The sequence below is a fragment of the Catharus ustulatus genome, chromosome 2, assembly GCF_009819885.2.
Source record: "Catharus ustulatus isolate bCatUst1 chromosome 2, bCatUst1.pri.v2, whole genome shotgun sequence".
Classification (NCBI taxonomy): domain Eukaryota; kingdom Metazoa; phylum Chordata; class Aves; order Passeriformes; family Turdidae; genus Catharus; species Catharus ustulatus.
This window is the reverse complement of record NC_046222.1, coordinates 95,706,120-95,729,609: the sequence shown is the minus strand read 5'-3', so window position 1 is coordinate 95,729,609 and position 23,490 is coordinate 95,706,120. Positions and strand designations below refer to the sequence as shown.

The 23,490-nt window shown below is 40.6% G+C and overlaps 1 protein-coding gene across 1 annotated transcript in view; it reads right to left on the bottom strand.

Moving 5' to 3' along the window:
* Positions 1-11,852: 11,852 nt before the first annotated feature.
* Positions 11,853-23,490, bottom strand: part of POU3F3 (POU class 3 homeobox 3) — a 64,230-nt gene continuing 52,592 nt past the window's right edge. Inside the window, exon 2 of the mRNA XM_033053221.1 lies at positions 11,853-11,890. Within this exon, the coding sequence (XP_032909112.1) occupies positions 11,867-11,890 (24 nt within the window). The 3' untranslated portion in view covers positions 11,853-11,866. The remainder of the gene's footprint in view (positions 11,891-23,490) is intronic.

The window sequence follows — 23,490 nt, the reverse complement described above, 5'->3', positions numbered from 1 at the left end:
TGTTCAATGCCATGCACCACAAGAAGAGGTTTCAAAACCAGATCCTAAGAATTTCCACTATCAGTTAATGGAATTTTTTGAGGCCAGGGGCTTTCAGCTTGAGGTAGAAAATGACAGCTCTGCCACACTGAGGGACCATGCTCAGGAGCCCTGGAGATTGGCCTTTTCCCCTGTGTCTGATGCCTGGCTTGCCAGCAGAAAGTCGTCAGGTGCTTTATCAGGATGGCAAGCACGTTGGTGATTAAGTGTTAAATCTGCCTACCTTTTGTGGGTGCTGGCCAATACATGGCTGAGTTACAATATGAAGTTATGTACATGCAGCTTGCAGCCTTTTTAAACCCTGCTGAAGACTTCTGAACAAGCTGACCCAAAAGAGAAGCTGTAAAAGGGAAATATCTTTTTTTACTTAAAAATGTTCAACTTAAACCAAAATATAGTGTTTGTTTATACTAAAACAAGATCATATCCATAGATCAAAGGAAATAATAAAAAAGAGTAATTAATATTCATTATTTTGTACCTATTCTCTGTTTGCTTTATAATTTGTAGCAGATGGAAGCCAAATGTTTTTAAAGAATCAAAACTAATTTTAAAATGAGATGGTTCATCTTTTCAAAATAACTTCTCCTTAAAATGCCAGCTATCTTTTCGATTTTAATCTATAAAAACATTACTGTTGGAATATGATAATATTTTTATAGCTTCAAGTGAATCTACGTTCTTGAGCTTTCTTCCATAATCCATGTGTGAAGATTTTTCCTTTTCACACCACTGTCGCATTGTTTTACTTGTCTTTGGAAAAATCTAGAAACCTTTGTGCCACAGCAATATTCTGACTGTCTGCCAGCAAGCTGTTATGGTTCTATTTGTGGTAGATTTTCTTGATTTAGAACAAAATCTGTTTTTTAAAATTTATTTTATTGCATGGGCATATATAGTACATTATGAGTAATTCTAACACAAACCAATAAGGAAGTCTGTCTTTTTTCTTAGTTAAGATGTAAAGAATTTCTAAGTCAATATTTAAAGAAATGTAAGTGAATATATGGAAAGAAAATAAACAGAACTGAGTAAAGTAGAACAGAGAAGGACGTTTACAAAATATGCTTTCTCTTAAGTGACAATTCCAAATGCTCATTTAGGAGTAAAAATAAATGGATGATGATGGTGGGACAGAAGCCTGTGGCAGAAAAGAAGATACAGTATGTGTCCAAGGCACGTAAATAAACAAGACTGAGAATAAAAGCTCTTATTCTTAAATTCATAGGAAAAATTTCTTAAATACATCCTTAGGTTGCTTTACTGGGGATTCAAAGCATCTAATATAAAAAGTACCAAATACAGATGAATTGGTTTTAATTTAAAAATGCAACTCAACATATCAAGTGGCAAGTTTATCTTAAAATTTCCAACTGTGATCTATCCTGATCTTTCCTCAAGTAAATATCTAGAAAAACTTCTGAAGAACCCCCAGAAAAACAAGTATATTCACATAGTGAATTTCTGGGATAACTTAACAGGTAAGTAGGCTACCACTGCAGAGAAAGCACTCTTTCTTGGAGAGCATTTAATACATCACTGTTGCTGGGAGTTGCTCTGCTATGTCAGTGCCATTGTAACAGAGACAGCTCCTACCTCTTAAAGACAAGTGAGGAAAAAGTCAGGCAAGTTGAACAAATGTCTCTGTAGATAGAAGACTTGTTTGAGAAATTTTTATACATATGATCTCCAAAAGAAAAGTTTACAAACTAGCCTGTTATGATGATTTCAGAAATTTCTCCAGGAATTTTTCTAACAGTTTAATATACAGTTTTTGAATGGCTGTTGTAATAGATGAAAGGTTTATAACAAGTGGTTTTGAAGCAAAGAAATGTTTTCTCTTACTTTTGCAAAAGAGAAGAATGACTAATGTTAATGTAATTCCATGTCAAAAGTACAGAAAGTACAGATCTAAGAAGTAGGTGATGCTGCTCTTAAGCTGCGAAGGAAGGCACGTCATGTGTACTTTGCACTTCACATTTTATGATGCCAGAAGTTAAATGCATAATATAAAATTTCCAGGAGCTGAACTATATGATAATTATGATAATTGGGGACATTTCTCTCCAGGGAGTGAGCTCTAATAGTTAAGGAGTGACTTGATGTTAAAATAAAAATCTCACTATGCATTGATTAATTAAATAAAAGGTATCCAGAAGGTTTATTGCATAGTAGTAAGGGACATGATTTGTACCTTCTATGGGTCACAGAATGCATTTATCAAAAACCATATCTCTGTTTACTGGAAGTTCAGACTGCAACAGGACATAGTCTTTCATCTGAAAATTACAACTGTGGAAATGAACTCCTAGGAGGGAAGATGTATAACCCTCTTCATTTTTATGTTGCCTATAACAGCAGCAAACCTGTGCTTTGTGGTGCTTCCATTTCCATTTCCGACAGCCATGAAAAGCAATAGTTGTCTCACTTTCATCCACAGATGTACCTCAGGCTAAGAGCAACACACATGGACAAGATATTAGTCTCTGGATGTGTATCAGAGAGTGCCCTGGAGTTCTGAGGTTGACTGAAGTGGTCCAGCTCATCATCCACTCTCTCAGTGTGTCCAAACCTTTGGAGAATGCCTCACATCTGAGGCATTCTGAATTTGAATGAGAGCAAGTGTGACTTTGTCCTGAATTTGTGAAGAAGCCAAGTGTGTCTTAACCTGGCATGTGCATAAACTGTTTGGTGTTAAGCAAAGCATCCTGGGGCTCTGTTCTGGCACTAAGGCCAGCTGTCACAGAGTGGCTTGCAACTGCACTAACAAAGTCTTACCTACAGCAAAGGGCATCCACATCCACACCACCTGTTGGAAGTGGTGCCAGGCCTGCACTAATTTTTGAACTATGGAGGGCAAAGTCCTATATGGAAAGACCAAAGCTGTGCTTGCAACTATTCCAACTATTCCAACTTTTCTAAAATATTCTAACTGTAATTTTACAATATAGCTGATGGACTTCCCCTACCCAAGAATTTTGCCTAACACTGTTTAACTTAGCAGTATATAACCCTGGAGACTGGATCAGTAAGAGACTATCAAGAATCACGTAGACATAGCCCAAGGAGTCTGATTTCTATGGCCTGGCTTCAGGACATTTAGAAGAAAACCTCTACTGATTTTAAGACTGATGATGACACTGAGGTCCCTGTGTCCAGGTATTGCCTCTGCTTGGAGATATTGTCCCCATGCTGCAGGCTGTGTGGGCTGGGCTTAGAAGGGGACGACAGTCTCCCTTGAAGGGCTGAGGTGGTTAGCACTAAATAAGGTGACATTTGCTCTGAGCTGTGGGGAGCTGTGTGACAGCACACACTTCCACAGCTCACCCTATTCAGATGAGATCCAAGCTAATTTCTCAGTATGCAGCTACTAGACGCTTTTGATCTTGGACTCAATCCTTTTTTCTGTATATGTAAGCTAAATACTATAGATTTAGAATTACATCAATTAAACTGTTTCTCCTCAGGAACCTATGTTTTTTGATCAGTGCTGAATCACCTTAGGTAGCAAGTCAGAGTGTTTTCCTCATGAGTTTTGGGCTGAGAATACTGCTCTAGCGTTTAGATTCTGTATGTAGTAGATGATGTTTCGAGTTAAAAAGAGGTTTTTTCAGAGCCTTGTTGTCAGGTCTATTAAAACAACTAGCTTCTGAAATCTGTAAGGACAGACTTAAATGAAAATAACCTAGATAAACCAGTTGGTACAGGGAATGGTTTCCAAAATGAGGGTAACTCCTCTCAATTCATCACCTGCAAGACTTCTCCTTTTTAAAGAAGAGACTTCTAGCACAAGTCCCTCTGCCTGTTTTGGCTGATGCGGTGTGACACAAGGCAAGCAGTTTAATTGCCAATGCAGTTGGTCTGATGTGCACAGACTGACATTGGAAAAGAAAACCCAAGTGATTGTATTGTGAAATCTTGTTCTTAACTGACTCATCAAAGTTATTTTTGTTTTGTTCAGTTAGAGGAATATGATGATGACACATAGTGAGGAAGCCTTATTCTCCTACCCATATTTGTTTGTTGTCTTTGTAAGTACATTCTGTTAATGGCATATATTTTTACTATGTAGATGATGCAATTTTAGAAGCTGCTTTCCACACAGTTTGATCTGAGATTGTATGCCATAACATTCCTTACATTGATATGAATACTACTTGAGCTTACAGTGTCAGAGATAGCTATCTCAATAGGATAGTAAAACAGCTGATTACTTCCTGAAGCACCTCTTTAAATCAGGAATCCTCACAATAAAATGCCTTTTAAGAATCTTTTTAATATTAGAACATATTCAGTAGTTAATCACCTTCAAAAACTATAAGCTACCATGGTAAAAAGAGGAAAACGTCCTTCCTCTTTCCAGAGGTACTTCATCCTTGTTTGAAATTTAAATGCAGCTTTGGTTTATTATTTTTAGATGCCTTCATTTAATAATTAATTCAAAAAGATTTTTTTTTTGCAAAGTTGAGTAGAAAATAAGAATGCTGAAAGCCTCCTCTCAGTCTAGACTGCGATTTTTTGTGTACAGAGGCAAAATGTTTTATGTCATTCCTGAATAATGTTCAGCAATTTTTTATCCATCAGTTATCCAAATACAAGCAAAGGGCAACTCCATATTTCAGTGACCTGACTAGTCCCTTTGTTGAATGGCCAGCTCCACTTGGCTGCAGATGGTCATATGATATAAAAGTATAAGACATCACAAAAAGACGTGCTGTAAGCTCTGGAATCTGTTGTTGCAGTCGGTGCTCGTATTTTCTATTACACAGGATCTTGTCCTCAGTAGAAAAGTTCCCAAAGTTTGCATCAATTAACTTTATTTGATCTATGTAAGCTAGATAAAAATCCATGAGGCTGACACTTTGAATCCAGTTCAAACTTGTTTAGATTAACTTCTCTTAATTAGCAACCTAAGTGAAAACAAAGCAAGGGTAAAATCACTTCCTATGCACCACTGATGGATGTGTCTTCAGTGAAGAGTTAACATGAATTATCCGTGCTTGAATTACTCTGTTTGTATAAGCTCTGTTTGCATGAAAGCAACCACACTGTGAAATAACACTAGAGTTTGTTTTGTCCACGCTATGCTTGTATGTAATACTAACAGTTGTGGATGGGATTCCTAGGGATTTCTTTACTGGAGCAAGCTGCAAAACAAAACAAAACAAAACATCCCCAGTTAATTGTTTATAAGAAAAGGCCGACCTCTTTAGATGAGCAGAAGGCACTGAAGGACTGTATACCCTTGAAGTTTTCCCATGGAGCAAACATATGTCCCTGCTACAGGGAGATCAATTGTTAGACTGCATCCATTAATGGGCCAGCAGTTAGAGCCACAGGCTTCACCACGCTGAAGTTGGGATCCTGGTTTAACTTGGGCAACATTTAGGCTAAAGTTAGCTTTGCAAAAGTGTTCTTGCATATGGGATTTGCACTCCTGCACAGTAAGATGCAGATCTAGTATAGCAAGATTTCCTTATATTGCTCAGATCTGCTTAGTGACAATAATGTGTCAGATTCAGGATGAGCCTGCCTGGGTGCACTGTGTCTGCTGCTTTTGAGGTCGGGTACCTGCTCAGAGTAATAGTCTGCATATATTCCTGAGCCTTTTTCTGTGATATACCACGTTCTATCTATCCTCTGACATATGTATAAAACTTAGTCATTACACTGAAGATGTACCTTCTCTACTCCAACGTTTGAAAATAAGAAGGAAGGCAACAGTTTTTAGGACAAGTTAATGAAAATAGCAGTTCAGTGTTGAGGGAAATTGAAAACAGTAGCCAGCTATTCAAAATTTTTAAATCTATTTGGGAATCTAAATATGTACTTGCTCACTTAAATGAATGGCTTGACTTTTGGAGGTGCTAAGTTGATCCAAATTCAGAATGTTTTCTATCCTCAAAAATCTGGCCAATTGCTTTCATGTCTCTCTGTGGAATGTAGTCACCCAAGTTTGACAGTTTTGGCTCTAAGGTTTAACTTGACTGAAAACAAACTGGCTTCAAAACTGTAGGGGAGGTTAGCAGCAGCTGCTCAAACCTATGTATCCAAGAAAGAAAATCTTAAAATGTCAAATGGATTTCTTCTCATGAAGTCAACCAGCAATAAACAGGAACAGAAACATACCTGGAAGGGTAAAACCTCAGTCTGCTATTTCTTGCTCACATGATGTTTCTGAGCAACCCTGCCTGGGGTCAGGGGCTCAGGTGAGCTGTTGTACAGGAACCTGAGGCTTGTCATTTTCATAACAACATCTATAATTTAGATACTGCTCTCTTCAGTTCTCAGTGAAGGAGCTGTGAGCTGGCACAATTATAACTGCCATACCATTCCTCTTCAAAATAAATGAATAATCTTGCAGGAAACAAGAGCTGCCCAGGCTGTGGCAGACTGGTAGAGAATGCTGTAAGATATTTGCAATGCTTTGTGCATCTGTGGATTAAATTAAGTTCAAGATAGACAGAAAAAGGTAGTTAGGAAACTTTCCAATTGAATTTGAAACTCAAACTGAGACTTGAAAGCTGAGACCAGAATTAGTGAACCTTTTGGTTTTAAGTATTTGAAATTCTAGCATAAAATTATCTTTCAGTAATGGAAAAAATAGAAATTAATATTGAAATGATTCTGCATTCAAGAAGTGCAAATCTGTCTTCAAGTTCACTTAGCAAAGTGACATTTAAATTACTATGAAGAATTGTGTGTGCTATATATTATTTGTAATTTCATAAAATGTTGGGATGAGATTGTCCTGGGATCAGCATATGATTAAACTGATTATATATCTTATATACATGGTATGCTTCTTTTTCAGTCACAATCAAAATACAACCTTCTTTTATTAATATAATAATTTAGATGTCATAACTGAAATCTCAGTTAAATATTTTTTAATTTCTGTTCACAGCCTTTTATTCTCTATTAACACACTCATTCCTCTCACCTAAAAAAAGATTCTACTTTTCCCATCACCACGATGGCTGACATCTGCTAGGATGACCCCCTGCCCCTCGCAGCAAAGCACTGCCACGTAGAAATGGACGACAGACAGATGCTCCTCTCCTCATTCTAAAGAACTTTAAAAATACGGATGGGTGCAGAAGAGGGCACCAAATACTAACTGTCAAAGCAGACACTGTTTTTCTCTCCTTAACACCCATGCTGAGTATTTTTCTTTTCCTCACTCCCAACCCCCATATATGCATATGTGTCTTAATACTCAAAATAAGTCTTACTATTTTATTTTGAGTCTAGGAACGCTTCCATCCAATTTCCTTCAGGCCTGTTGATCTTCCTTTTCTGCTGTGAAAACAAGGGTGCGAGTAGCAGAAAACTAAAGAATATGCTACTGTAACCCACGCTGGCACCGTGTGTCTCTCCTGACTGCCATCTTTAAGCTCAGGCAGCTGAGGTTAAAGTCACTAAGTTCAGAAACCCACATTTCAGTTCCTGTTACCCTTGCTGTGCCACCCTGGGTGTTATACAAGGAGGACTCTTAATGTAAAGTGAAGACTGCATAGTTAAAATTACCTCAGGAAATTCCAAAATTAAGATTTCAAGTGTGATATGTTAATGGGACTGTATTATACAGAGATAGCACCTTCTGCATTTTTATTGCTTTTATAGTTAAGGCTTATTATCTGTCATATGTGCATTCTGACCCAGTTCTTCAAAATCTATTGAAGTCAAAATAGTCAAGGCTTTATCACTGCAATCCAGGGGTAATTGAAGAATTACATGCTGATGACAAGGTGCAGGGACAGGGCAGAAGGCAGAAATTATGACATTACCTAGTTCTAGTATTCCTGTTGTCCCAGGACCATGGAATCAGACTATTCCATCACTGTTCTCTTCTCCTGTAGGTGTCCTTTGCACATTTTTCCTCATTGTGGCTGAATATCTGTAGCCTGGTCCATATATAACTCCCATGGAAAACAGGAATTCCAAATTAAAATCCTATTGTAGTTGGGCGAGAGTAGTTTTCTTCAGGATTAGCAGAGCACTGAACTATGTGGGGAACTAGATGGCCAGCTAGTGATGTATGAGAGCAAAGCTCTTGAGCATGTACTGAAGAATGCTTTGTTTTGGTGTCTAGGAAACTTTGTGGCTGAAAGCAAAGGCACTGGTAAATATTGGACATATGAAAGGCAATTCTGCTGTGCTTATTCAGAGATTCAAGAAAGGTTGGTGTGAAAGAACTGAAAAAATTATGAATCAGCAAAAAAAATTATATAGAAGTATGTATTACTTTACTGACAGTAGAATATTCTGGACACACACTGTATTGAATGATTTATTTTTAACTATTTGTCTTTCCAACAATCTGCTAATAATACATGAGCCCAAAGAGACACAGAAAAATTTATCCACACATTTCCATACATGGCATAGGAATCTCTACAATACCCTTTCATCAGAACTACGTATCACTATGCACACACTCATAACTCAAGCTTCCCAAAAGCTTGGGAAACAACACGGGTGCTAGTAGCTCAAAGTCAGGGTGTCTAAATATCTAGAAAAGGTGTAATATGGAAACTCCTCTGTAGACTGATGACAATGCTCAGATCACCAGTGCTGAAAACCTCAATGAGAAGTAGCTGTCTGTGTGTGCCAATTCCAGATGCTCCTCTATCAGGCCACTGAGGGATTTCTTAGGGTCCATTCCAGGTTTGAGAAGGGAAAGGAGCCTTGGAAAATAGCTATAAGCATCATAGCCAAATCATGGAAAGCTGAATGCCACAAAAACATATTTTGGCTTCTACTGAAAAAAGTAATTCTTTTCTATAATTCTTTATGTTTTTGCTTCTTTCTTCTGGTTTCCATCTTGGTTCCTGATATAAACTGCTTGTTTCCAGTTTCTTGGATCTTCACTGCCCAGTATTGTTTTGAATCTTGCATCCTTGTCCCATGAAACCACAGTTATTATCCACTTATTGCACTTCCAAATAAGTACTTTCACCCCTTTGCTCATCTTTCTCTTGGGAAGAATTCCCAGCAGATGTCTGCAAACTTACCTCATTATCTGCTTTAAAAGCATCTCAAAGCCTGCAACACATACACCATCAGTCAAGCTTCTGGCCATGATGCTGAATAATGTCAGCTCTCTGTGTCTTTGTGTTCCCCTCTAAGTGCCCATGTTCCCAATGCTGTCTCTAGTTTCATTCTTAGACTTTCTCCTTTTTCAGGCAAGAGGACCTTTGTGAGTTGCTGGTGCAGCACCTTTATTTTTGCAGTAAGCTGTGGGCTCCAGGTGAGAGTATAAATCAACACACTGAGGCTGATTGTTTTAGGCAGTCACTGTATTCCCCTGTGCAGATTGTCAGTTCCTCTGCTGGATCCCCAAGATGCTGGTGGAGGAGGAGAGGGATAGTTCAGGTGGTCCTTCTGACCCAAACTTCTGTATGAAGGATTCTCCGGAGCAGATGGAAGTGAAGGCTAAGTCAGGTCAGGTCCCACATTCTCACTGTTACAAAGGCCCTTTGGTCTACAGGGAAAGTTAAAGCTGCCTTCTACGGCTTTTATTTGGAAGCCGCTGCCTGGCGATCTGCCCCATCTGCTTCATGCAGGCAGTGAATCAAGCCTGTTGTGCTTAAACCATTGACCCCTACTCTGAGAAATACCAGAGAAGAATAGACTTTAACTAAATCTTTCAGTAGCACTCTCTCCCTTATTTTTTCCCTTCCTTCCCATTGTTTTGAAGCCACGTCACTTTTTGTTTGCTGGAGGAAGATTAAACAAAGGAAGCCACCAGTGGCGTTGGGTTTTTTGCCACATGTGTTGTCTGTATCACTTGGGCAGCCTTCCAGCAGGTATACCCTTACAGCTGCAGAGCCATTCACTGCTGAGCCATAAAACTGCTGGCAGGTCTCACCATCTGTGAGGAAGACTGTGTGAGAACTTCCTGCTATTACTGGGTGGCTTTCAAGACAAATGTCAGTGCCGACCCCATTAAGATAGCCAACATTTTAGAAATGGCATGATGTATTGCAAGGCTGTTCTCTTTCTCTGTCCTGGTAGGGTGAGTCATGATGTTTTGTAGATGTTCTCACATGAAAAAATACTTGAATGGTTATTATTTTTAAAGTATGAAACACTGAGCAATTGTGAAACTCTTCCCATTGAGTGTCTGACCATATAGCAAAGATTGGGGTGGGAAACTGTGGAATTTTAAGGTATGCTGCTACCATTACAAGAAAGAAAATGTCAGAGGGAAGAAAAGCAAAACCAACCCATGAGCTAGCACTCAGAATTTTCTAGCCTGACACAGTCTGTGGGAAAAAAGAACAGTGACTCTGTATCTAGTCCACCATCCACACATTTCAGCCTTGTTGTTCACAAAATAAGGATACTTGTTTCCTTAAAGCAAACAACTCTCCTGTTTGACAGTGTATTAATTTCATTTCTAGCTGATTATGAAAGATATTGAAATAAAAGTAATTTGAAATGGTACCTGACTGTAGCTAAGCCCAGGGCCTCACTACAAATTATTGTTTCAGGTATGTCATAGTCATATAGAGCAAGAAGATACATCTCTTTTCTAGTTGATCAGTATTCAGATAACAGCCATTGTTACCCAAATATTTTGCTTCTATGGAAAAAGTACATTTGTGCTTGAAAAGCCAATTCATGTCATACAAAGAAACAAGTTGGAAAAGAACCTTAGCTAGTATAAGTAGCATCTGCAGCCATAACGTGGACAAGGAGAAATAACCACTAGGCTCCTACTTCAAGGCCACAAAAATCAGTGAGACATCTTCCCTTGCCTTCAGTGGATCTTGGATCATATCCCAAAAGATGGCCTCTGACTTGACAAAGATAGTTACTAACCTTTTGTTCAGTTTAATTATGCTTAATGAACATGACTAAGGCATGTTTGAGCAGTCCTAGGATTGCGTGAGCAGTAGCATGATTTAAAGACGCAAAAGTTATCTGGCATTTTTTAAAGATTAGCTCACACCCTTCAAACTTTTTAATCCAGATGCAGCTAGCTGTTACGGTTGTGTTAGCCATCTGGTACTATAGTCTTTGGCTGCAAACAGAAGCAATATGTATCACCACTGCTTTTTGTTTCCAGGAAAAAGGAACGCTGTTTTTATGATCATCCATTCATTTGGTATCAAGCACATTTCACACATGAGTTAACTGGAGACCTGCAGTTGATATATTCTGTGGTAAGAAGAAGGGCTTTTTATGGCTGATGGTAGAAACAGAGATGCAGAGGGAAAGGTTGCAGTTTCAGAGTCACTGAATAGAATATCATTGAGTTTTTTAGCTTTCCCTTCATAAAAAGATTCTTTATTTAGTGGCACATCTCAAATAACAAAAGGGTTTGTGCTTTCTGGTTTTGCAGTTCACATCTTCAGCTATATTTTGCTAAGCATAAAAACATTTGTAATTGCCTTCCACTAACCTTCCCGGCAAACTACAAGTAACTTGATTTTATATACTTACTCACTTGAAAACGTTTTATTTTGTTCAAATAACAGATGCATGCAAAAAATTTACTAGCAATAGAGAGCAGAAGGGAAACTGCAAAGGAAAAGGACATGGTGGCTGCTTTAAAATAATATTCTTGGTACACAGCAGTACCAAATTACATCACCCAAGGGAACCTCCTGACTTCTCATTGCAGGGGATTGAACTAGATAAGCTTTTAAGGTCCTTTGCAACCAAACCCTTCTGTCAGTCTATGATTCTCTCCAAGGACGCACAAAGTGTTTTTGAGAATAAAGGGAATGCTGCTGTCACACCACGCAGTAAAGGACACCAAGGACTCCTGTGTTGTCCATATCCTGGAAATAGGAGTAGAGCTGGAGCAGGTCTGTTACCTCAGGTTTCTCTGTGTCTCCTAGAAAAAAATTAACACTCGAAAGGATGGAATAAGATAACAAATCCTGGGTTCATAGTTAGTGACTTTGTTTGACCAGTGCACAAAGTCAGGAAGCAATATGGCCCAACAAGCCCACTCAGCTATTGCCTATCTGGCAGCAGTTGGAAGTGATTTTTGAAGAATACAGTATAGCTTCCTGACATGTTGCCATTAAAAATGGTCTCACAGTTTCAATGAAACAACCCCTTATTTTTGCCAGGTTGAGGTCTGGGTCCCTTCTTTCCTCTCATTTACACCCAAGCTGACCTGCACTGCTCTCAGTAGAAAGGCTCATTACTGTGGTTTGGCTCCCAATAAGCTGGCTAGCAAGGAGATATTCCCTGTGCCGTGCCTTCTGTATCTGCATAATAAATTTTGCATACCTAAGAATGTAACAAGATACCTGTCAGCATTTACTGCCTGAAAATTTTACTCTAGGGCTGTTGGTGACCAGGAGATACCTGGGAGGGCGATGTGGCTTTTTCTGAGCTGTCCCTCAGCTAAAGATGATCCTGCATCCTACAGTGTTCAAACACCCATCTTTACCTTATGCATGTCATCCAGCTATTGCATATTTTAGGTACCTGTCATCTCAGTATCTAAATCCAAAAAGAACAACTTGAGCTACTGAAGGGGAGCTGCTACTGGGGGCAGATTTCAGTGGAAGCTACTCATCTAACCCACTGAGATGTGTGAGACTCTTTCACCAAGATATATACATAGATATATATAGATATATATAGATATATATAGATATAAGTACTTGAACAGCTTAAAGGATCCAGGCTTAAGTGCTGATGTGGCTGTTGAAAATTACTCCTATGTTATATACACTTTATTGAAATAAATTAAGTGTTAAATACAGAGAAGCTTCAGAGATGCTGCAAATATATATATATATATATTTATGTATAGAGAAAGAGATGCACAGTCTTCTCTGAGCAACAGCAAGTTATACCAACTAGTATAGCCACTCACATGTCTGCAAGAATAAACAGGTCAGAAGGCTCAGATTTCTTGGCCCAATAACCCAGATTCCTAAAAACCCACTGGAAAAATATTTTAAGTGATGGGAGCTAACATTAAAACAATGGAAATTTACTCTTGGGATTAGAAGGGTCCACCACATTACAGGCAGATTAGGAGGCAACTGGATTCGCCCTGTCTGTTAAGATCTAGTAAGACATTCTGCTTCTTAGTAGGAGTAGCTTCATAAATCTGATCTTCAGAATGGTCTTGGGAAGCGTTCTGCATTGGCAAGCTCTGCTAAGGCTGAAGCACAGGGCTATGCTGTGCTTCTCAGAAACAGCGAGCTGCAGCACACAGGGTAAGTGCTGCTCTTTGCCATTTGCCTACTGCCCAGTCCCAGTCCAGCTGACTGCCGTGCAGACAGGCTCTCTGGCATGTCTGAACATCCCCAGGAATATGGCTTTCCATATGATCTGAAACACCATGCGGCAGCCGTGCCTGCAATCCTGCAGTTGGCGCAGCAGGCAGGGCTGATCTTGAGGGCAGACTTTGGCAGGCAGGAGAGACAGCCCCTGGAGGGAACCTCCATGTGTTTCATTGAGAAGGGAGCTGGCAAGCATGGCTTTTACACAGCCTTGCTACTGCCGTTTACAGTTGGTGAGCAGTGAGGGTCAGGCTGCATGCGTGTAGTATACCTGCAGTTGTAAAACATCACATTTTCTTTGTTGTTTTTCTGTCTGTGTCTATATTTGTGTTGTGCGAGTCCACTATTCCTGCCTGAAGAACAGTGCTTGTGGTGTCAGGATTGAAAGGAATCCCCAGCCTGTCCTCTGGCAGACAGAGCTGGAAACCTCCTCTCACAACTGCCTGTGTTATGCACTTAAGCGAAGCAGCAGCTAAATCTTGTGCCTCATTCTCTAAGTGCCCATCAGTTTTTCTGTCTCTGGAAACCGCAACACTGACAATTTAAAGAGGAGGAAAGGGGGGAAGAAAAGAATGAGTGAAGAAATGAGCAATGTCCAAAGCAAATGAGGAAAGTAATGGCATAAGGGGAGGCAGCGGGTGAGCTCCTCTGCCCTGCTCTGCTCAGGGCCTCATCCATCCTCCCACCACCATAGATTGGCATAGGAATGTAATGGGGAGACAGACACATTTTGAGGCTAATATACATCCTCCATCCTCCCCATCACAGCTGCATCTGGCCCTGCGGTGGGTTATCCTCTCTCTCCAAATGTTCAAGTCATTATCAGTTTGACAAATCCAATATATATAGAAAGATCTCCAGGCAAAATCTGTATTTCCAGAAAACGAGATTCCTATACCATCTGCAGCTAATTGTTTCATACCATATTCGTCTCAGGCCTGCTGAGCCCACTCTAGGCCTGCTGAGTCCATCACTTACCCTGGTTTTACACAGGAGGAGCTCCACTGTCTTCAGTGGATTAATGTGATTAACACTTTTGTGTATGAGAGCAGAATTCAGGGATGAAGGAGCATCCACCACTGCCTCAGATCAACCTCGTCATCACCTTAACACTGACAGGCATGTGCTTTGGTGGAGAGCAATGAGTCTGGTTTTCAGAGGAAGGGAAAAGGAGGCAGCCAGCCAAAACTGGCGGTAGTGAGGAAGGAAAGAAGAGTTTCTGCCTCTGAAGTCAGATCCAAACCACTGGGCAGGAAGATGCCGGCTGCAAAGGGTTGCAACCATGGCCCTGCGCTCACCTCTTGCCCAGGGTGATTGGCAGCATTTCCCCTCATTCAAAATTAGAGAAAACAACAGAGCTCAGCAGTAATCTTGATTCTAGAGCCTTGTTGAAACTCTAGACACACATATCTGACAGATACAACAGAGATTAATGAGCCATGACCAGAAGTTTGATTTTTCTGTCAAGTGCTCCCATCCGTTTTTAATAAACAGGGGAACAACATAAACTCCAGCGCCTGCTCTCCTCTATTTAAACTGGGCAGGTTGCTTTTGGTACCATGAGTGTCTGTGCTGAGTTATGACTGTAACCACTGAAAAATGCTGGGGTTTTGCTGGGTATTTTTTTCCCCTGTTGGCCCTTTTGTGGCTTCTTTTTTTGATGAGTTTTTCTCCTTCCATATTGTTTCTTTTCTTCTCAGCATGGACTGTCTGGTATTTTACCACTGGAAGCTGTCAAATGTAATATCATGTTTACAGCTAAATGAGTTCAATTTAGTGTCATTGGTGTATTATCTGGAGCACATAAGTGCTTAAAAAGCCCACTGCTTTGTTTTAAACAGCACTCCTCTTTATTTTTTTATGGGGTTTTGGAACATGGTTTCCTCATCCCTTCCAAGTACAACAGGCTGAGTCAGCTAGAGTGGAGCCTGAGGAGCATGTCATAGTCTCTTCATGCTTCTGGTTTCTTACATTATAATCGGGCATTGCACTCATAAAATAGTAATCAGTATATAGACATCTGAATTTGTCAGGAATTCATGGTAAAGCAGTCCCTAAGGATTGTATGCCACAGAAATGTGTTTGAGAATTCCTCTATATTTATTTCTCACAAACTGTGATAGAAGCCACAAAGGAAACAAAAGAGGATGGTTTATACCCTGAGGTATTTATGGGACTGGAAAAAGACTGAGGAAATGCTGCCATAAATCTAACTGGCCACAGAATGTCACTCTTGCTCCATGCAAATAAAACTGAAAGGAAATTTACCTGGTAATATAAAACCTGAGTCTTAAGGAAGGCAACTCAGGGAAGCTGTTGCCTGTAGACAGATGAAGTACGGCTATGCAGACATGAATGAGTGGGTACACAAACCCTCTCCTAAAAGGAACCCAATGACATGCCTGAATCAAATGCATTTGTGAACCTCTGGTCTGGGTCTGCGTCTGGATCTGAAGCCGAATCCTGCAGGTGACTCTTCTCCCAAAGAGTCTTGACAATAGGTGGGTTGGGGACTTTAGAGGGAGAAGACCCCTGGATCCTAAAAACCCTCCCCACGCTAAGACAGACATGCACAGCAGAGCCCAGCCTGTGCTTAGGGCACTTCAGTCTCCCTGCTGAAAATATCTGATTATCAGCATGATTCTGGCTGTGAGTGAGGTCCTTTCTGAGATGCAGGATCAGGACCACGGAGAAACAGCTAGGCTATATTATTTCAAACAAAAGCAGCACTTGAATAAAAAGCACTCACAGTTTCAAAACATGAAATAAAAGCTGCCCTGAAACTGAAATTGTCCTTGACTTGATGCCACATACAACTGAAATTGCCACTAAATTTAACAGACCGATGCTTGGCATTTAATTGCCCCTGAAAAGACGTCACTGTCAGGAAGGCACAGGATCAAAATCCAATTCTTTCAGTTTTCATTCAGGGCTTCATTCCAGGTAGCAGGTACCTGCTTCTCCAAGCTGTGAGCTTGAGCAGACTAGAACGTGGAGGTCACCTCCCTGTGCAGGAAAGGATCCCACCACGGTGCCACCTTCATGTAAAGGGGGAAGGCACCAGCTGCAAGGCACCTCTGCATTTCTCCTTGAGGGAAAAAAGGTTTTGCTACGGTCCAGAATGAGACTGGGGAAGCAGAGTAGAGGTTATTTCCTGACTCCCCAGGTCTGAAGGATTGAGATTCCCCCCACCACCTTCTCGATGGATGAAGCTTCTCTGGAAAAGATTTTGTAGCTTGTGTGATCTGACTGTGATCTGCAGAAAACACATTTTTTATAGATCTGCAGAGATGGAAAAAAAAGGGTTTATGCACTTACCACTTTTTGCATGTGCAGAAGTGCAAATCGTGAAAAAAATTTGATTTAAAGAGTAAAATGCAAACATTTAGATCCAATTGAAAATTCTGCAGTGTTCGTTTTTGGTAAACCTTGAAACGTTTTGACGTAAGTATTTTTCCCTGATGTTTTTTGTCTAATCTTACTTAGATTTCAAAACAGAAACTTACTTTCAGTCTGAAAATTGAATCTTTTCTTTTGAAAGTTATAGAAAAAGGGCATTTTGATAATTCTAAAAAACATTTTCCAATTGTATTTGAATATGGCATTTTCATTTTTAAAATCCCATCTCCTCCCTAAGGCTTTGCTTTTGACAAATCCACATCTTCCAGAGAAAAACACTTCGCAGAACACTTCCCAATTTTGCCTAATATTTACATCTGTTCTTCTCTGAGAATGTGTCACAGCTGTAGATCAACAGGAATCGCATAGAACACGGTTGATTTATGGTCAAAATAATATTTCTAAATCAACTTGTATTTAAGAGTAGTGAATAGCTCATGTCCATATACCAGCAATGTATCATAAGGATTTTGTACCGCTTTTACATTTTTTACATTTCTTTTGCATAATTATACACGATTCATGTGTGATTGTAATTTTTACAATTATTTTACATAATTACATGTTATTAGAGCCGAAATTTGGGCACAGTTAAAGACTGCGAGCCAGATCCTCAATGTTTCAGGCACCCACCCGGATGGCATCATCTGTCTCCTGAGACAGGCAAATTGGACCAAAAGGGACTACTGTCCACTGAAATTAGAACAACTGCAGAGAGATGCATGTCTGTGAAGTGGCAAGGAAAAGGGAATTGTTTGTCGCTGCTGCTTTTATCCTTCGCTGCAGCTTTGGCCTTGTACGGTGTGATCCCAGTTAGACACAGTGCTTGTGGCGAGTTGAACAAAATCCACTGGAAGCTGCACACTGCTTTCCTGCATCTGTCCCCACTGCCTTCATCTCTGGCCCCCAAACCACAGGTACTTGGATGCAAGGCAAACCTACCGAGGGGCTTCCGTTTAGTCTCAGAATATTGATTCCTCTGCCAGAAAAATCACATTTTCGATGTGCTTGGTAAATAAGGGGAGGAAGTGTCCCGCACGCAGCAAAACCTGGGGCGTTTTCTTCACCTTTGCCAGGCGTACAGGCATTTTCTTCATTGGAGCAGTTGCTTGGTGGGACACACTACCCTCTGTGAAGGTGAATATTAATCATAAATTTAGCTCCTGGCCTTTACTAGCACCCTATTTTTGGCTGGTTTTCTGTTTCTCAGAGCTCGGGAAGGTCTCTGTCAGCTGAGATACATGGGGCGGGTGAATGCCTTGTTTCCTTGACTGGATTATCCCTTATCCCCTCTGCATTTTAAGAGATTTGGTGGGCCTGTTAACAGCTTCTACCTGTTTTAAGACCTGTGACAGGAGGCTGAATGGTTTACTTCATGCAGCACCATTTGCCTGCCGTTCCTGCTCACAGTGTTGACATGATTTATGTAAATCATAAAATGTGGTGGGGTGACCTCACGAGTGTCCAGCTCTCCTCACGCACGTCTCTGGGCAGAAGGGCTAGTATTTATAAACAGTGGTATATTCACATCTCAGTAACCTGCTTTATTTACACTGCTTGAGCAGGGCTGCTACTGCACAAATGAAATATTATTCCCCACCATGTGCGTTTCGTTTTTCTGTCGGCTCTGTGTTTTCTTTCATGCATTGCCCTCCCTGTCAGTGAGTTTGTCAGCAGCTCTCCCCAGCAAGGGGCTGGGGAGATAGGAGGGGGTGGTGAGGTTTGCTGCCATTTCCAGAGCAGATGGTGACGAGTGGGTGTGGGACCCCAGACCAGCAGACTAGCAAAGTCCATCCACACTGGGGCTACAAGCTGAGCTCCAGTTTCTGCAGGTTAGAGGGGAGCAAGCCAGAGCCCTGCGTTAACAACTAGCTGGGCTGCAGCAACACAAGCCAAAGCCACTGCCTTTGCTTACTGTGCTCCAGCCATCACATGTTTCACTTGCTGTGCTGCTGCTGGTGGGATGCTTGCTCCTAGGAAATCCTCGTCTTGGCTGTTCTTTGATGAGGGTAGGTGAGAGTTAGTCAAGCTGTAATCAAGCTTCTCAGGCATCTGGATATGGTTGAACCAGAAAGAATTTTCTGGCAAAATCATCTTTTTGCAGTCATTGTTAAGGAGATCTTTTTACTAGAGCTTCCAAAGAGCTCATGTCTGGGTCATAAATTGAGAGAAGAATGTCTTCTCTCTCAAAATAACCACAGTAATGAACTCAACAATAAAAACTGCTTATCACCCTTCTGGTCTGGGGGCACTTGTTTTTCATTTTTTCTTTTTAACACTAATTTTAAAAGAGGGAGGAAAGTTTAATGTTTCTTAAAATATCTTGTTTAAAGCTGTGGCTGGTTCATTATCTCACCAGCTTCTGCTGTTTTGAAAATGTGTTTTTTCTTTTCATTTTCTCGACAAGATATTTACAGTAAATATTAACTTCTGAAGAAGTCAAGAAAATCAGTAGCTGGAACTCTGTCAACCTCGAAAGACTCTGAGCATTTCAAAATGAACTCCAGGGCCTGAAGCTCCAGAGGAGAAAGAGCTCTCTATTGCCTTTACTGATGGAAAGGGAAAAATGTCTCATAAAAAAGCTCAATTTCTGTAAACTGCGTATATATGACTCTTCTAGCAGCACTTGAACAACACCTAAATCATGGGGCCACAAGTGCTCACCAGCTTTTGGATTCAGATGCCAGTTCTGGCGACATCTGGCTGTGTGCAGGGACGGGACCTGTGTTTAGATGGATCGTCCTTCTCCTTTCCTATGCTGTGGTTTCCACAGAATGAAAACGCCTGTGTCTGGACAGAAAGGGGACAGCCAGTGCTGTGAAACGTGATGGAGGCAAGCAGGAAACACGTCTCCCATGTTGTTTGAAACTAGAGCAGAAGCAGAGCTGAGGAAGGATCAGGATTTGGGCAGTCACTTATTTGTTCAGTACCCCAGGAAAGTTTGGCTGCCAACGCGGGGTCGCGAGCTGTGTGATGGGGGAGCAGCTCCACTGGGGCCAGCAGGCACATCTGGAAGCAGACATTTGGCTTGCGGCTGCAGCCCATGTGTCAGGTTTGGTGTGTGTCTGGAAAAGTGTGCTGCAAGGACCATCACCCCCAGGACTGGGGAGGGGAGAGCTGCAAGAGCCAGATGGCTGCAAAGCCTTGCTAAGGGAAAGTACTTTTCTCTTTATATTCTTGCAAATCCTTTTTACCTGGCCCCCAAGTTCACAGCTGCATTTGCTTTCCTCTTATAAAGATTTCTTTTTTGTTGTTGTTGTTGTTCCCAGAATGTGATGGAGGAATTCCTGTTGGTTAAAGGCATTCGGCAAGGCTGTGGTAAGCCTCCCTGGTTTGCTGGTTGAGATCACAAGGCAGTTTAGTTATTTGTCAAAATGCACTTAGTGAAACCTGGGTCCTCTGTCTTTTCCCCATCTTTCAGAAGACTTTTAAGAAGGGTCGGATTCTGCCCTCCCTCCCCTCCTCACAGCAAACAGTACCTTTTTTTCCTGTCAGCAGTGGGATTGCCTCTGCACAGCCTGCATAAATAGAGGTAGTAGAATCTGGTTTAGGGAAATTTTCAATATTCTTCAAGTATATAATAAATTATTTCAGAAATCTAAATGACACTGAAATGAAAAATTGTCCTGCTACACCTAAGGGATATTTGGCTAGGGAACCCCCATGCTTAGATTTTGGAAAATATCAATATTCTCTTCAGCTTCTAGTTGAGGAACTGAGACCACGTTGTAATTCTTACAAGATGGATTTCCTGCTCTCACTCAAGGGGTTTTCCCCATAAAGTATGGTAGGAAGTGTGCTGAGCCTCATTAACTCTCATCTTGTTGCTGCAACAGCACTGGAAACTGTTGGAGACGTATATTAAGCAAAGCTGCCTTGGCTTGTGTGGAAAGCAGTGAGAAGCTGCTGTGAGGTGAGGTGAACCAAGGTATTGTGAAAAGCAAAAGGAAATAAAATATGAGTCCAGAAGGAAGTTTGTCTATGGTAATATGTACTATACCCCATCTTTCTTATGTGTCAGTACATCACATCAGATTTCCTTTCCAAAATCAGGCAAGAGTGAATTGGGAACCGAGGAACCCAGTTCAGACCACTATCTTTTGAGAGAGATCCACCTTTATTGCTGTTGTATTTGACTGAACACAGAATGTCTGTAATGTCTCCATAGATCTCAGAAAAAAATATTTTGCTCTCTCCATCATCTGTTTTACCCTGGCACAGTTCTGTAGGTTTTTGTAGAGCTGCTTCACATTTACAGAGGAGTGAAGGAGAGGAGAGCTAGAGATTTTTGCACTTGATATTTACACACTGGACACAGTCTTCGTTTATCTCTTCCCAAGTTTAACTCTCAGTGAAATTAAAAGGTCACCTTGAGAATTTATCTCTGAAAACACTTCAGCACCTCCTAAAGAGAAAACAACTAAGGAACTAGCAGAGCTCAGAATTCTGTGCTGAGAAGGACTAGAGTGCAATCTTGCACACATTCTGTCTATTTTATTCCCTAGCTCAGGGCTGGGATAGCCCACGTATGTGACTCCAGATGCTAGCAATATAGAGCACATTGAAAGCAGAGCTGGGCCAAAATGTTCTCTTTAGACTTCTTCAGGAGTATGAGAAAGTACAGATTGAGATTCAGGGTGTAAACTTTCCCCATTGAAAGTTTGATAAAGTCAGTGTGATTTCTTGGTGGAGTGAGAGAAAGCTGGGGGAAACCTGTTTCACTTCAGTGTATTTACTGCGTAACATGAGCAGCCACACTCTCTAACCCAGCAGCAGATATTCTGCCTTGGATGTTGTATACATTATATTTCTGAAAGAAGAATAACAGAGTATTAATGTCCAGCTATTACAGGTCTTAACCTCTTAGCCCCAAGAGACTGCTCAGAGTTTTGTCTGCAGAGTGCCTGTAGGGGCAGGGTACAAATTTGCAGGTGCAAAGTAATGTTTACAACTACATATCACAAAGGTGCAAATGCCACGTTCTGGTCTTTTGCTCTGTCATCCGCCAGCCTGCAGGCAGAAAACTGGGCACTGTGCAGAGCTCTGGTAAAACCTGTGATCCTAATTGTTTAATAACATTCCAGTCAAAGGATGTATCACTTTCTGCTTCTGTGATGTGCATTTTCATTTCTTGGATGGGCTTGGACACTGCCTCTTTCTGACAGTTTCTGGAGTCATGACCTTTAGAGTCTGTGTGTGGTTTCTTGTTCCTTCTGCATCCAGCTTAGAGATTTTACAAATCTCCCACCAAGGGGGATGGATTACACTGACTCCTGCATTCTTTTGTGCTCTTTAAGAGCTGTAATATTTACCAACAAAAATCTCTTCTCAATCTAATCCAGTTCACATGAATATCACATGAGGCTACCTCCTGCAAGAGGCAGCCTTAAGATGTAGTGCATGATTTTGTGCTTACTGTCTTCCTTCCCTTGTCTTTATTTTGTCTTCAAAGGAGCTATCTGTGCAAGAAGGGTGAAAAGATACAGACCTTGGAGTGCAGACCTGCCTGAATTAATTGAATGGCAAGTGCACATGAATACTGGCTATCTGGAGAGCATGCAGTACAGCGATTGCATTTATTAAACATATTGGGGTAATTTTCAAACTCCAGCACTGCCATGGTACTGTGAGGGAAGGCTTGCATTGCTACACGAGTCCAGCTTGTCTGCCAACATGTCTACCCATTCTGCAGGTGTATGTGTTACAGCCCAAGGCAAAAATATCCATGCCTTTCCCAACGATCTCATGGTGCTTCTGCAGGCCAGATGGTTCCAATTTGAGGCCTACGCTCGGTGATGTAGCTGTATTGAGTTTCTTCCCTGAAACCAACAAAACCTGCTTTAGCATTTTGCTTGGATTAAAATATTTGTCCCTTTTTTTTCACAGGGCAGAAGAGGGACTCCTGAAGCCACTGAAGGAAGGAAATCATTACAGGGTTCTACAGAAGTAGGTCATGTGCTACAGCTGCTCATAGTTTAAGAGGAAGAAACATGGGACCTCAAACATGGAACACGACTCCTTCAAAATGCTTGAGAGCAACCCAAGAAAAACATCCTCAGAGGCTTATTTAATAAACATTATCTATAATAGTCTCAATGTGTGCTCATGTTTCCTTAGGAGTTTGCACCTACTTCCCAGAGCTAACAAGATTCCAAAATAGAGCACAGAATAATTTAATGAAAAGGATTTAATAGTTTGTGTTAAAGCTAATATGGTCCATTAGGAGCTGTCATTTTATAAACAATGAAGGTATGTTATCCCCTCTATTGCCATAAAGCCATTCCACACAAGGTTTGTAAACAATCAGTAATGATCTATAGAACATTCACAAAAGGCTGTTAGAGCCACATTTGAAAAATGTGCTTTCCCTCACACTTGATTTAAGTACACTTAAGAGGACTCTGTATCTATGTAGTAGATGGATAAATGTATAGCACAAAGACCACATATATACACACACACATGCATACATATACATAGTGTATCTATCCATATCTCTATATGTGTATATATATGTATATATATATTATGTGTGTATATATATGTATGCATATGTGGATTTAATTAGCACTCATATAATGTTCATTATCTTTAAAGCACTGCTATTTCCAGAGTTTAAAAAAATGCCTAAAGTCAACTGGAAAATCAACTGAAAAGTTTTTAATTATAATCAAAGTGTCACTTTGCTGTGGCTTTTTCTTTTAAATTTTTTTGTGAAGACTCGACCTGTTTTCTTTAACAACAGTGAACACAAAAGATTATGGACAGAAACAGGGCCAGTTTCAAT